The sequence below is a fragment of the Pimephales promelas genome, chromosome 1, assembly GCF_988280905.1.
Source record: "Pimephales promelas chromosome 1, fPimPro1.hap1.1, whole genome shotgun sequence".
NCBI classification, from domain to species: Eukaryota; Metazoa; Chordata; class Actinopteri; order Cypriniformes; family Leuciscidae; genus Pimephales; species Pimephales promelas.
The window spans coordinates 28,187,805-28,201,104 of record NC_142769.1 but is presented as its reverse complement, the minus strand read 5'-3'; the positions used below and the strand labels follow the sequence as shown (position 1 = coordinate 28,201,104).

Below are 13,300 nucleotides of genomic sequence, written 5' to 3'. Positions count from 1 at the left end.
TGCAGTCAAATGTGACGCTCAACAAACCTAGCAAGTCTAGATGTTTCATGTGTTATAGCATAAGCACACCTGGCGCAACTAATGAAGCTCTTGATTATTTGCATCAGGTGTGATTGAGACAACGCATGTTTTGCAGATTTATGCTGTTGTTGTGAGGGATTCTATTCACAAGGTTGAATAATTTTAAGACTGCAGAAGTCATTAAAAGTATTTTCAGTTGAATTTGGGAAAACCACATTTGTTGTGTTAAGCTATTTCAATTATTTTTGTTTGATTTGGTCAGTGCAAACAGCTGAAAGTCTGTAAAATTGTGCCAATAAACCTGATTTGCAATGGGGGAAGAAAACTTTGATTACAACTGTATTTTACAGTAATTTACATTACATTTATTTATTTAGCTGACGCTTTTATCCAAAGCGACTTACAATTGCTATATATTTCAGAGGTCGCACACCTCTAGGGCAACTAGGGGTTAAGTGTTTTGCTCAGGGACACATTGGTGTCTCACAGTGGATTCGAACCCGGGTCTCTCACACCGAAGGCACATGTCTTATCCCCTGCACCATCACCACCATTTATAGTAATATAAATAAACTTTTTTTAAACATGTAATCATTTCTCCATTTGATGAACGAAGCAACTGCGCATGGGCTGAAATTTTTTCCTCTCATTAAAGGAAAGTTTAGGGTTCATTTAAACAGATCTTTCAGAATCTGCAAATGGATTGGAGTCATATGGACTGGTGATAAGTGCATGCAAACATATTGATACATAAAGACAAATGGAAAGTACAATTAAAATTTTTACATTTCATTCTTTTGACAGTTTCAAATTAATTCTGCAATGAATCACAACATGACTGTTTTTGAAGCAATGAACAAAACGAGGTACAATTCATAGTTGTTGCTGTTTTGCTACTTAATTTCAAACAGTCAAACCAAAACTTAACATGTAAAAACATTGTTCTCATCTCACTGTATTTTACCATGGTAGTAAGTTTGCTTTGCTTAAAGTGAACTGGAATGAAAGTTTCCGCTCCTAGAGTGAAATGACCTGTAGGTCATCTTTATTTATCCACACAGTTACACAGTAAGACTGAGTCTGTCATTAACCAAGACTGTGCATTTTATTTTGTCTGAGAGAGAAAGAGCTAATATAACAGATTACAACAAGTAATGTGTATTTGTGAAACCTATTATAAACTTGACATCGAGCCAAAACTAAGCGGCTGGAAAGGGAGATCAAACAGAAATAAGAACCTAGACAGAATATGCACAAAACTAAAAACAAGTCATCGCCCAAGCACGAGTGATTTATCACAGAGAGACAAAATAGATCAAGACCATTTCAAATACACTGATTTAGAACATTTAAACAAGAGACGGCAACAGATACTGTACATAATTGGCCATGGATTTCCTCCCACACAAAACAAACTTTGAGAATACATTTCTCTCATTCTAGAAGCTGTTCAAACTGTAATTAAATTGCAAACCTTGATGAGCACATACTGTTCCTTGCCTTGGGAACAAGGCTGCTGAACCACCACATTCTTGCAGCTAAAGCTGTGGTCAAACATATTGCCATGTAACAACGAATATACTGTATAACTTGCACATGCCAGGCTTTAAGACAGGAGTGCAGCGCAGAAGCAGCAAGGCGAACAATAGCAAAGGTCAGGCTGAGGTAATCCAGGTAACTCATGAGTCCAGAAAGAAACATAGCAGAAACAGAGGAGAACAACACAGGAATAAGAGAGGACATAAAAGGAGAGGAAGCCAAAATAAGGAGCGGGAAACATTTTGCCCAGGAACAATCAGTGCTTCGCCAAGGTTAATTAGTCTGCAGAGGCAACACCACCATTTTCCTCATTCCCCCAATCACCCAAACTCAGCATTTATGTGTTAAAAGTTAAAGCAACTCTATGCACTAAGGCGAACAAAAGGTTATGATGCAAACCAAGATGATTGGTGCAACTCTGCAAGTGAAAAGTGTTCTCTTACAAAATAAATTATAAAACACATATCACATGCCAGAATTAAATATTAAGCCATAAAGAACTCAAGTCATTATATACACAGCAGTTCAAAAGTAAAATTGTACAACACTGCTTACAGCATACACTGTAAATAAATATTGTTGGTTTAACTTGAAAAAGTAAGTAACCTGGGTTGCCTTAAAATTTTAAGTTGATTGAACTAGAAAAAGTGAGTTAATACAATGAAGGAGATTCATTTAATCACCAGAAACTCAAAATAATAAGTTCTCAACTAAATAAATTATTATAAAGTTGATTTTGACAAAAGAAAATATGTTGTGATAACAAATCTTGAAAATATTTTTTTTTACAGTGTAGTACAGTTAAAAAATTCCATAAAGGCTGGAATACATACATTAGGAACCATACATTCCCCGATTTAGTAAATAGATAAAGAAAACTGAGCATCATACACTATCAGACAGACACTAGCAGACTTTCAAATCGTTCCGAATCTGAACAACAAATTCACGCATTAAACACGTGCCATGTTGCAAGGAGATGAATTTGTGACAAATAAAAACAATATGTTCGAAAATCAGCTCAATCGTCCAAATGGATGGAATCAATAATATGGAGCTATATATATATAAAAATAAAATAAAAAATTAGAGTCTGTGCCCATCATACACTGCACAATTTATGAAATCTGTCAATTCAAATCTGCAGACTTCAGTCTCTGATTTCAGCAACTATAAACTTGTTGGGTAAATCTGGGCAAATATTGTGTAATGTAGGCTATTCCTGCCTTAAAACTGCATTTATTTTATTACAGATACAGTAAAACAGTAATCATTTGAATTATTGATTTGAAATAAATCCTTATTTGTTATTTGATTTGAATATATTTTAAAATGTAATTTATTCCTGTGATCAAAGTTGAATTTTCAGCATCATTAGTGTCACATGATCCTTCAGAAATCAGTCTAATATGTTGATTTAGTGAGCAAGAAACATGTCTTACTATTATCAATGTAGAAAACATTGTCCTGCTTAATATATATTTTTGCAGGATTATTTGATGATTAGAACATTTAACAGAGCGTTTTTAAACAGCATTTATTTAAAATTGAAATCTTTTGCAATCTTTTTTTGCAATCTTTTACTGTCATGTTCGATCAATTTAAAACATCCTTTCTGAAAAATGAGATTGTTAAAAATTACTGAGCCTAAACCTTTGAACAGTAGGCAAGATCACAGTTGAATAATTCATATTAAATCAATAATTCTGCATTTAATTAATGTTTTAATTAAATTTAAGTAAAAAGACAATAAAGACACCAATCAATGTATCAATAAAAGCATGTAATAACGCAAATGTAATAATAATACTTTTAGGAATTATTAATATTATAAGTATTATTAAGAGTCTTTCAAAACCCAAGGTCGCCTTAAAGAAACAGCTAGAAATTATAACAAGAACAAAAACACAAGAAACGTAATATGAACGCAGGTTTACGCATCACATTTGCTATACTACAAACTCCTTTTAGTTTTCACTTCAGATTGATCTGCTCTGGATAGACAAAGCCCTGCAAATCATAAATAAAAGATTACACAGCTACTGTATGTACACAAAGGTACAGACATTAAGTGGATCATTATTGCCTCTTCTGCATCAAACCTTGAATAATGTCATACGGGAAACATCAGTCCGTGTTACAGTATTATTAGTAGTAATCATTACTAATGCTTCAAATACATAATTTAGCTCTAGAAACAGCTTGAATGTTTAACGAACAACATGACAGCGGACAATCTAATCCACATAGTAGATGTTATCTGGGAAGCACTTGATGTGTTCTCGGAGTTGTAATAATAGCGTGTTGAGTCTGAAAGCGGCTTGTGTTTTGAATGAAAGCGCTCGTCACCCTAGGCAGGCTGCCAAACGCATGCAGCCTCCAGTGACCAAGTGGCTACCTTTGGCCTTTCTTTTACGTTTTTTAATCCTTCTCGCTTTTTTTCTAAAACACTCGGCTCCCTCGTTTGCCTCCTCTTCCCCACCCCGTCTCTGCGTACCAAAAAGAAGACCGGAGCGCAGCCGGGATCCGGAGGACTGGAAATAACCTTCACATGGACACTGTTCAGCGCTATCACTCAAACACAGCACGGGCTGTGTCTGTAGCTGAGCTCTCTCTCTCTCTCTCACACACAAACACACACATCCATACATACACACACACATGTGCCGACTGAGAGGGTACGTACCACTCCGTGGACGAGGAACTCAAATAGTTTGCTCTTGGTGGCTTTGCGAGCTCCTCCAGCGGTCTCCTCTGAAGCCATTTCCCTCTGGTCTCCCTCCACTCTGGTTCTCCCTCTCTTTTGTCTTTCCCTCTCCCTCGCCTCTCTTCCTTTTCACCCTTCGCTCACCTCCTCAACCCCCCTCCGAGGCTCCCTGCTCCACTTCCCTTACTTTCTACTCGCTCTCTCTCTCTCTCTCTCTCTCTCCCTCTGTCTCGGAGTGTGTTGCCCTGTCGAGCCTCTCGGTCTCTCTGTGTCTCTCACGCTTGCGTTTGGTTGAGCTGCCTTTCAGGAGCCCAGCTGCTACAGAACGTGGGGGGTTGAGAGTTGGGGGTCTTTCAAGGGGGTTCCTGCTGGCCCACCATGACCGTCCCCCCTCCCCCTTTTACAAACACGCTGACTGAAAGCACACACGCTCACAGGCTGCTGCAGCTGTTGCATTCCATTGGTAGATAAGGGAATGCTCGCTGACTGGTCGCTCGCAGCCCTGCTGCGGTGTAGTTAGTCTCGCCGCTAACCAAACCCCTCCTTCTCTGCCTTCACTACTGCTCTCGCTCGCTCTCCTGTCCTTTGCTGCATGCAGTCAAACCCAGCAGCAAGGCTTGGACTGCTCATTCTCAAAAAAAATGGAGGGAGGATCCTTAAAGCAGCAGCAGTGAGGATGGAAAAGCTGCCCGTATTTAGACACAGGTCGGAAATAAAACTGGTTCAGACAGCATTGAAGGCTGATTTTTTAGCTTGTTCCTGGCTGTCTATCTCAAATAAATATGAATACTTGAAATGATTACTCATTTTTGCGAGAGACATGTCAGTCAGAGATGGATTTTAGTTATATTGATGGATTATGCTGTGAACATTGTGGGTTTTGAAGTCATTTCTTACCAACAATGATAATGAACAGTAATAAATAAATAAAAATCAACCTGCAGGGACAATTTGTACATTCACTATTAAGTAGTTGCTTAGTAGCATGCATATTACTAGCATATTGGCCATTTATTAGTACCTAAACACATATTAATGCATTAATGCAGATCTGCATGACCTTATTCTAAATCCCTTAAAGCTGCAGTCCATAGTTTTTCCTCTTTGTCGCCATCTCTGTTCTAAATCTGCAATTGCAGTCATTCGTGGAATTATCAACTTTACGTGAGTTGTAGTTCGACACAGCGGATGAACAATATTTGAGGAGAGTGTGCAGCTGTCAATCAACGTCAATCATCCAGTGTCGATACTGGCATTTAGAATCAAAGATTTTTCTTTTTGGAAATATGATCAACATAACAATTTTCACCGGAAAATGTCATCTGAACAAGTAAGAAACATCCACTTTTGTTCTGGTTCTGACATTGCAGTAAATCGTGCTGATTAAATCTTACAATCGCCTATAAGTTATCATATCACGCAAAACTGTGCAAATTATACTTCATTCTGAAATTGTTAAATGTTAACAATGTCAGCATTGCGTGACTACATTTAATGTCATTCCGACATGTATCCATGTTTTCGCATGGTCTGGTTGCAGTCTCTACAACCAGATAATGCATTTTAGTCTTTAGCATTTTACAGTGGGTGAATCTCTAGTTGTCACTGGTGATTGTCGTTTGAACCTTTCTGGTTCCGCCATCAAATTGATAAGTGTAAGTTTTACAGTATTTTTGTAATTATATCAAGTGCTGTAAAAAAAAGGCTATAAATCTCCACCTCCAACATCCTCAGACGCAATATAGCTTATACTAGACGAGGCTCCTTCTTTATGCGTGTACAGATGTGACGTAATGATGCAAAGACATGCTCGAATCTCACATGGAAATCCACCAGTACCACTGGAGTTAAAAACATTATTACAAGCTTACCGCTTTGAAACGAGCTAAGGCAAGCAGATAGTTTTCAACACTGGTTGGTTATGAATTTTCTCAACTATGTATTTTGGAAAGATTTGAACCCCAAAAAAGCTACGGACTGCAGCTTTAACCCTAACTAATTAACATAACCACTACAACAACTTAACTCCTAGTGAACATATACCCTAATCTAGTGTGACCAAAAATACCAAAAGAATGTATATATATCCCCACCCCCCACATCTTATTATCTCTCTTGTTTTTGTTTGTTTGTTTCAAGAAAAATGATTTCTGATTCTTCAAAATCTGTTTCTGGGTTTTATATAACTGTTTCAACTTTTATTAATTTTTTAAAGGGGGGGGGGGTGATTGTGATTGATTTGCGATTAGTGTGTAATGTTGCTGTTGGTGCATGAACATTATCTGCAAAGTTGCAGCGCTGAAAGTTCAGTGTAAGCAGAGATATCGTCTTTTAAAAATCAGGAAGTATATTGCCTACAAAAACGACTCGATTGGGACTACAGCTGGGTTTTAGACGTCACGTCACTAACCCACACATTTACATCAACCCTCCCTCCCTCCGGAAGATGCAAAAAAAGGGCATGCGCATATTTCTGCTGCTTTCCACGGTCGGATGCTGTATTCGTCATCACGAGACGGTCTGACTAAACAAAATCACGGTTAACTAACGCAGTAACGCAGGCTGTTTACGGGGAAGTAACGGTAATCTAATTACTGTTTTTTCAATTGTAATCCCTTACTTTACTCGTTACTAGAAAAAAGTAATTGGATTACAGTAACGCGTTACTTCTAACGCGTTACTGCCCATCAGTGGTCAGCAATGGATATAATTTATATTTGATTATGTTCCTGAAAATGACGATCGTAATCTAGCTCTCTGTGCTGCGCTTTTTACGAAAGACAGCTTCCAGAATCTCCACGAGTTCAACACCGGATTCAACAAGAAACTGTTACTAAAACATGAAGCATTTCCAACTTTAAAACCAGAGGCAGCAGTTGTTGGGCCACAACCTGTAAGTAGGCTAAGACTTAATGATTTTAAATGTATTTGCATGTATAATTCCAGACGTAGCCTTGAGTTTTATTTTTTTCAAATGCCAAAAAAAACAGTCAACCCCCCCTTTAAATAATTTTTGTTGCTAATTTGATGAGTCAGTTCCTCAAATGTCTACTCACCTGAATTTCCCTGTAATTGCAAATCTAAGCTGTCTACAGTAAATATTTGTTTAGGATGCCTGAATTAAAATACATCCCTATACTGTACAATTCAATGTTTTTGTTTTTTTATTAATGTCTAAGCTATCTTAATAACTAGGCCTATATGCACGGGTCAGAGAGGAGCTAACGACATTGAACCACACTATGCGAGTAGACTAGCATGTGAATGATCAAGCCAGTTATAACAAATATTAACCATATTTTCCCTGTTTCAATGTTTCTAGGAAATGTTCTGAACTGGGAATCAACTGTTTCTAGGTACATTTTGCCACTATTTGGTCACTGGAAAGTAGGCCTAATTATATTTACTTTTAGTTATTATTCAGCACTTCTAATAAGTCGAATAAGACAAAACTTCAAACACTGAATAACAGATTTTTGATTTTGAGAAATGTCTCCCTGTATTTTTACAAATTCAAAAACAAATTTTTGTTAAAAGGATTTATCAATTTGTGGAACATAAAATAAGATATTTTGAAGTCAGCCTCATGGTTCATACACTAAAGTCGACAGAGGGTTAAGAAAGTAAAAGTAAGTCCTTCTCAGTATTTTGTTTCTGGATTTGCTAATTAGCACAGTTTTTCAGCCAGGAGATAGAACTAATTAGTGAAATCAGCTGGCTGAGTTCATGGGTGAAATTAACATATGGCAGGACTTTTACTTTCTGACCCCTGGACTTTACACCTCTGATCGGTGGGGTCCAAGATTTTTCTAAATATCATTGTGTTCCTCAGAAGAAAGAAAGTCAAATGGTTGTTTGCATCACTGTCAAAAAGCAAGATTGGTGGTCTCATCTCATATAATGTTATCTCATGTACAATGGCAAAAATTGCAAAACTGCTATTAATAAAGTAAATCAATCAATCAATCAATCAATATACAGTGGGGCAAAAAAGTATTTATTCAGCCAGAAATTACACAAGTTCTCCCACTTAAAATGAGAGAGCCTTGTCATTTTTCTCATATACATTTTTCTCATACACTATTCGCCTTATTCACTTGGCGGCCATTTTGAAAATGGAACGCCGCTGAGGGGTACACTCACCCGGAAGGATGCATGCGACGCAGCAGCACCAGCAATGAAAACTCGCAATGCGGACCACCAATCATTCCTGTCTGCCCGAATTAACGATGCAAAATGTGAAGCAAAGTGCCAGTGACTGAAACATCCCCCGGGCTGTGTTAATTAAGGGATACAGTACCTGTATCGGAGGTTTTATCCACGACATTGAACGTAGGAATGGACGCCTTGCCAGTTTCTGCGAGCTTGCAGCAGCCAGAGGTAATTAACGTTAGTAAGCTAAGCTGTAATATGGAGTTGTTGACTGTGTAAGTTACTATGTTAGATACAATTGTACTTTATTGTTTAGATAGATACACATCCAGTAGCTTACATACACACGCATGTAAAACAATCAAATCACTCATGTATGTAAAAGGAAAGAGGAGAAGTGATTTTAAGGTCTGACAGGGACTGATCCTTACACACTGACAATAATAAGCTGCTATGGTGACAATACAAGTTTATGTATTCATAAAGAATAAAAATAATGATGGTAATGGATTTGTATAGATTCTAATAGTACACAGTCAACTTCCTACAAGCTTGCAGAAACTGAGGTAAATTGGCGTCCATTCTTACGTTCAATGTCGTGGATAAAACCTCCGATACAGGTACTGTATCCCTTAATTAACTCAGCCCGGGGGATGTTTCAGTCACTGGCACTTTGCTTCACATTTTGCATCGTTAATTCGGGCAGACAGGAATGATTGGTGGTCCGCACTGCGAGTTTTCATTGCTGGTGCTGCTGCGTCGCATGCATCCTTCCGGGTGAGTGTACCCCTCAGCGGCGTTCCATTTTCAAAATGGCCGCCAAGTGAATAAGGCGAATGAGAGACAAAATGAGAAGAAAAAAAAAATCCAGAAAATCACATTGTAGGATTTTTAATGAATTTATTTGCAAATTATGGTGGAAAATTAGTATTTGGTCAATAACAAAAAGTTTCTCTCAATACTTTGTTACATAACCTTTGGTGGCAATGACAGAGGTCAAACGCTTCCTGTAAGTCTTCATCAAGTTTGCACACACTGTTGCTGGTATTTTGGCCCATTCCTCCATGCAGATCTCCCCTAGAGCAGTGATGTTTCAGGGCTCTCGCTGGGCAACACGGACTTTCAACTCCCTCCAAAGACTTTGTATGGGGTTGAGATATGGAAACTGACTAGGCCACTCTTGGACCTTGAAATGCTTTTTACGAAGCCAGTCCTTCATTGCCTGGGTGGTGTGTTTGGGATCATTGTCTTGCTGAAAGACCCAGCCACGCTTCATCTTCAATGCCCTTTCTGATGGAAGGAGGTTTTAACTCAAAATCTCATGATACATGGCCCTGTTTATTCTTTCCTTTACGCGGATCTGTCGTCCTGGTCCCTTTGCAGAAAAACAGCCCCAAAGCATGATGTTTCCTCCCCCACGCTTAACAGTAGGTATGGTGTTCTTTGGATACAACTCAGTATTCTTCTTCCTCCAAACACGACAATTTGAGTTTTTATCAAAAAGTTCTATTTTTTGGCTTCATCTGACCATATGACATCTTCTTCTGGATCATCCAAATGCTCTCCGGCAAACTTCAGATGGGCCTGGACACGTACTGGCTTAAGCAGGGGGACACGCCTGGCACTGCAGAATTTAAGTCCCTCTCGGTGTAGTGTGTTACTGATGGTAGCCTTTGTTACTTTGGTCCCAGCTCTCTGCATGTCATTCACTAGGTCCCCCATGTGGTTCTGGAATTTTTTCTCACCGTTCTTGTGATCCTTTTGACCCCATGGGGGGATATTTCCTAATAATTGCTCCCACAGTTGATTTCTTCACACCAAGCTGCTTACCTATTACAGATTCAGTCTTCCAAGCCTGGTGCAGGTCTACAATTTTGTTTCTGGTGTCCTTTGACAGCTCTTTGGTCTTGGCCATTCACTTTGTTCACCTGGCGGCCATTTTGAAAACGCTGTTGAGGGGTACACAAACCCGGAAGTTTGACTCCGACGCAGCAGCACCAGCAATGGAAAGTCCAGTGTGTACCACCAATCTTTCCTATCTGCCCGAATTAACGATGCAAAATGTGAAGCAGTGAGCCAGTACTGACTGCAACATCCCCCGGGCTGTGTTAATTAAGGGATATAGAAACTGGATCGAAGGTTTTATCCATAACATTGAAGAATGGACACCAAATAACCTCAGTTTTTGAGAGCTTGTAGCAGCTAGAGGTAGTAAGCTTAGCTGTGATATGGAGTTATTGACTGTGTACTATGTTAGATTAGAATCTCTACAAATCCTTAACCACCATTATTATTCTTCATGAATCTATACAAATATGTGAATTTGTATTGTTACCATAGCACCTTATCATGGTCAGTGTGTAACAGGATCAGTCTCTGTCAGACCTTATAATCACTTCTCATGCTCTTTACTTTTACATATCTGTGAGTGATTTGCTTGTTTTACGTGTAAGTGTGTGTATGTACTGTATAAGCTACTGGATGTGTATCTAAAGAATAAAGTACAATTGTATTACACATAGATGTCCTCCATACTTTTATAATGTAATATACCAGAACCAAAACAGGCCAAAATATCATTAAAACATTTAAATAAAAAAAAAAATAAAATAAAAAAAACAACAACATTGATAGGCACACTGGTCTAGTTTTGTAAAGGTAACTTTGTACATAGAAGTTGGTACGGGGGAATAATGTAAAATGGCCTGTTTTACTTTTTTTTTTTCTCATTTTGTCTCTCATAGTTTTTTTTTTTTTTTTTTTAAGAATTACAGGGCTCTCTTTTTTGAAGTAGGAGAACTTGCACAATTGGTGGCTGACTAAATACTTTTTTGCCCCACTGTATAAAACTTTCAAAACAGTTTTTCAGTTTTTTTCAGTTAATTTAATTTAGCTTATATATTAATGTACATTAATGTAGCATATCTCTCTGAGATATTTAGCAAATCTCTCTGATTAACTGAAAACAGTTGTGGAAGAGGCTTAACTGCCACAACACTTCCTCCCAGCCCGAAGTCTTCGCCCAATCCCCTTGACTTACTATTTGCTTAACTTGAAAACAGCATTGAACTATCCATTAACTGTTTTTAATGCTGAGCTGTTTCAAACCCATTGTGCAGTAAGTGCTGAACACCTGAATCATTTATATTATGAACATGTGAAAACATTGATTCAGGTGATGGTAGGGGTGAGGTAAAAAAAATACGGTTTGTTGATAGCCTGAGAAAGAAAAAAATAAAGGCAAAGCAAATTATTACATATAATTATATATTCCAAGACAAACTTTATAAAAAAAAATAATGAAAAAAACCCTCACAAATGAATCATGAACAACAAAACTGAAATTTTTGTTTCTTAACACTGAAATGCAATTGTTAACATTGTGTTTTTAAATTTGAAAACACAAATGCTGAAATATGCTGTTTGCATAAGCATTCAGTGTTGCAGAAGCTTTAAGTTTACACAGATGAAGAAGAATTGCCCTAACAAGGACATAAACTGACAAAACTATGGCCTCAACCTGTGAATCACCAAAATTACTACCACATTGTCTGGCTGAAAACTCCAAAGTTAAGGGCTATAATTCTAAAGGAGAGCAGTGAATATGAAGATTAAATAACTAAAATGTCTAAATTAGGAAAAATCCCCCAAGTGTTTAAATACAAGTCATTGTTTGCTGAATCAGAAAGTGTCACAAAAAAAAAATTAATCAAAACCCTCTGCATTAACAAGAAGGAAGATTTTGAGAGATGCCATGGTGAAGCTGAGAACATGCACAAGTCAAACACATCAAGAGCTCTGCATAACATGGGCCTTTAGTGGCACAAAGGAAACAATTACTCAAACTGAAAGCATGTCTGAACTCTAGAGTCTGCCAAAAATCATAATAATGACCAAGTGTGGTGCTGTGGGAAGTGATTTTGTGTCAGATGAGAAGTAGTGATGTGGCGCAAACCTAAAGTTGACTTTAAAAAAAAACTTCCAGCAGTTACGTCTGATTACAATGCACACAATACATAAATAAATAAATACTGTGGGAGGGCCTGGTTTAGTCTTGAAAAAAAGTATATGATAAAAAAAAACTGTGTTGCTGTGACATTGTGACCCCTTGTGATTACTTTTGATCAGCCCTTTTCAGGAAGTAGTTCTACAAAAGCATCTCATCAGAGCTGAAAAGATGTGTAGGTCGCAGTACCCCTTTGAGTCTCCCCAAGTATCCCTTTTAGCTCTGCCAACTGCTCAGGTCCCATTGACTGGGAGGTAAAGGGGGTGGAGGACTTGCGTGGGATAAGGGGAGGAATTGTCTGTGTCTATTGTTGGGCAGTTTGACCTGAAGCTGCAGTTTTAAGTTTCTCCTGCAGAGGTCTGTATATGACTCCCAATGAAACTATTGACTCTAATCAATGTGCCACTGAGCACTGAGGCATTACAGGGGGTGTTTACACTTGTAGTTCAGTTCTCTTGTTTCTTTTGGTCCAGACCAAAAAAGAAAATAATAAATTTAGTCCTGGTTCACACTGTCATTTTTAAGATGAAACCTAAATATACAAAAAAAGAGACTTTTATATCACATATATTGCCAAGTAACTTACCGAACATCCAAAACAATGCTCTGTGCTAGGCTAAATTACCTCATTGTATGTGCGTACATATGATGGTATTTTTAATTGCTGGGAACTTGTGAAGAGCTTAAAAATTGTGTGAAAAAACAGCACCAGGAATTCCTTCATTACATGCACAAACGATGATCTGCAGAAAGGCGACGCGGTTCCAATGCCTGGAATGAACTGCAATAGGCAACATTGTGACTATGATGAGAAAAAAATGTGTGCAAGGTAAGCAATCGCACAATAATTCATTTTAATCAAACCAAACCTGCCA

General features: G+C 37.9%; 1 protein-coding gene across 3 annotated transcripts in view; it reads right to left on the bottom strand.

Moving 5' to 3' along the window:
- smarcd3b (SWI/SNF related BAF chromatin remodeling complex subunit D3b) overlaps window positions 1-13,300 on the bottom strand; it is a 54,291-nt gene that overhangs the window by 21,550 nt on the left and 19,441 nt on the right. The window contains exon 1 of one of the 3 annotated variants that reach the window (XM_039692963.2): window positions 4,247-4,855. The exons of 1 other annotated variant lie outside the window; for it this stretch is intronic. In XM_039692963.2, the coding sequence (XP_039548897.1) occupies window positions 4,247-4,324 (78 nt within the window). In that variant the 5' untranslated portion in view covers window positions 4,325-4,855. Of the gene's footprint in view, window positions 1-4,246; window positions 4,856-13,300 lie in introns of those variants that run through there. One more of the 3 variants, XM_039692961.2, reaches the window with a different exon arrangement.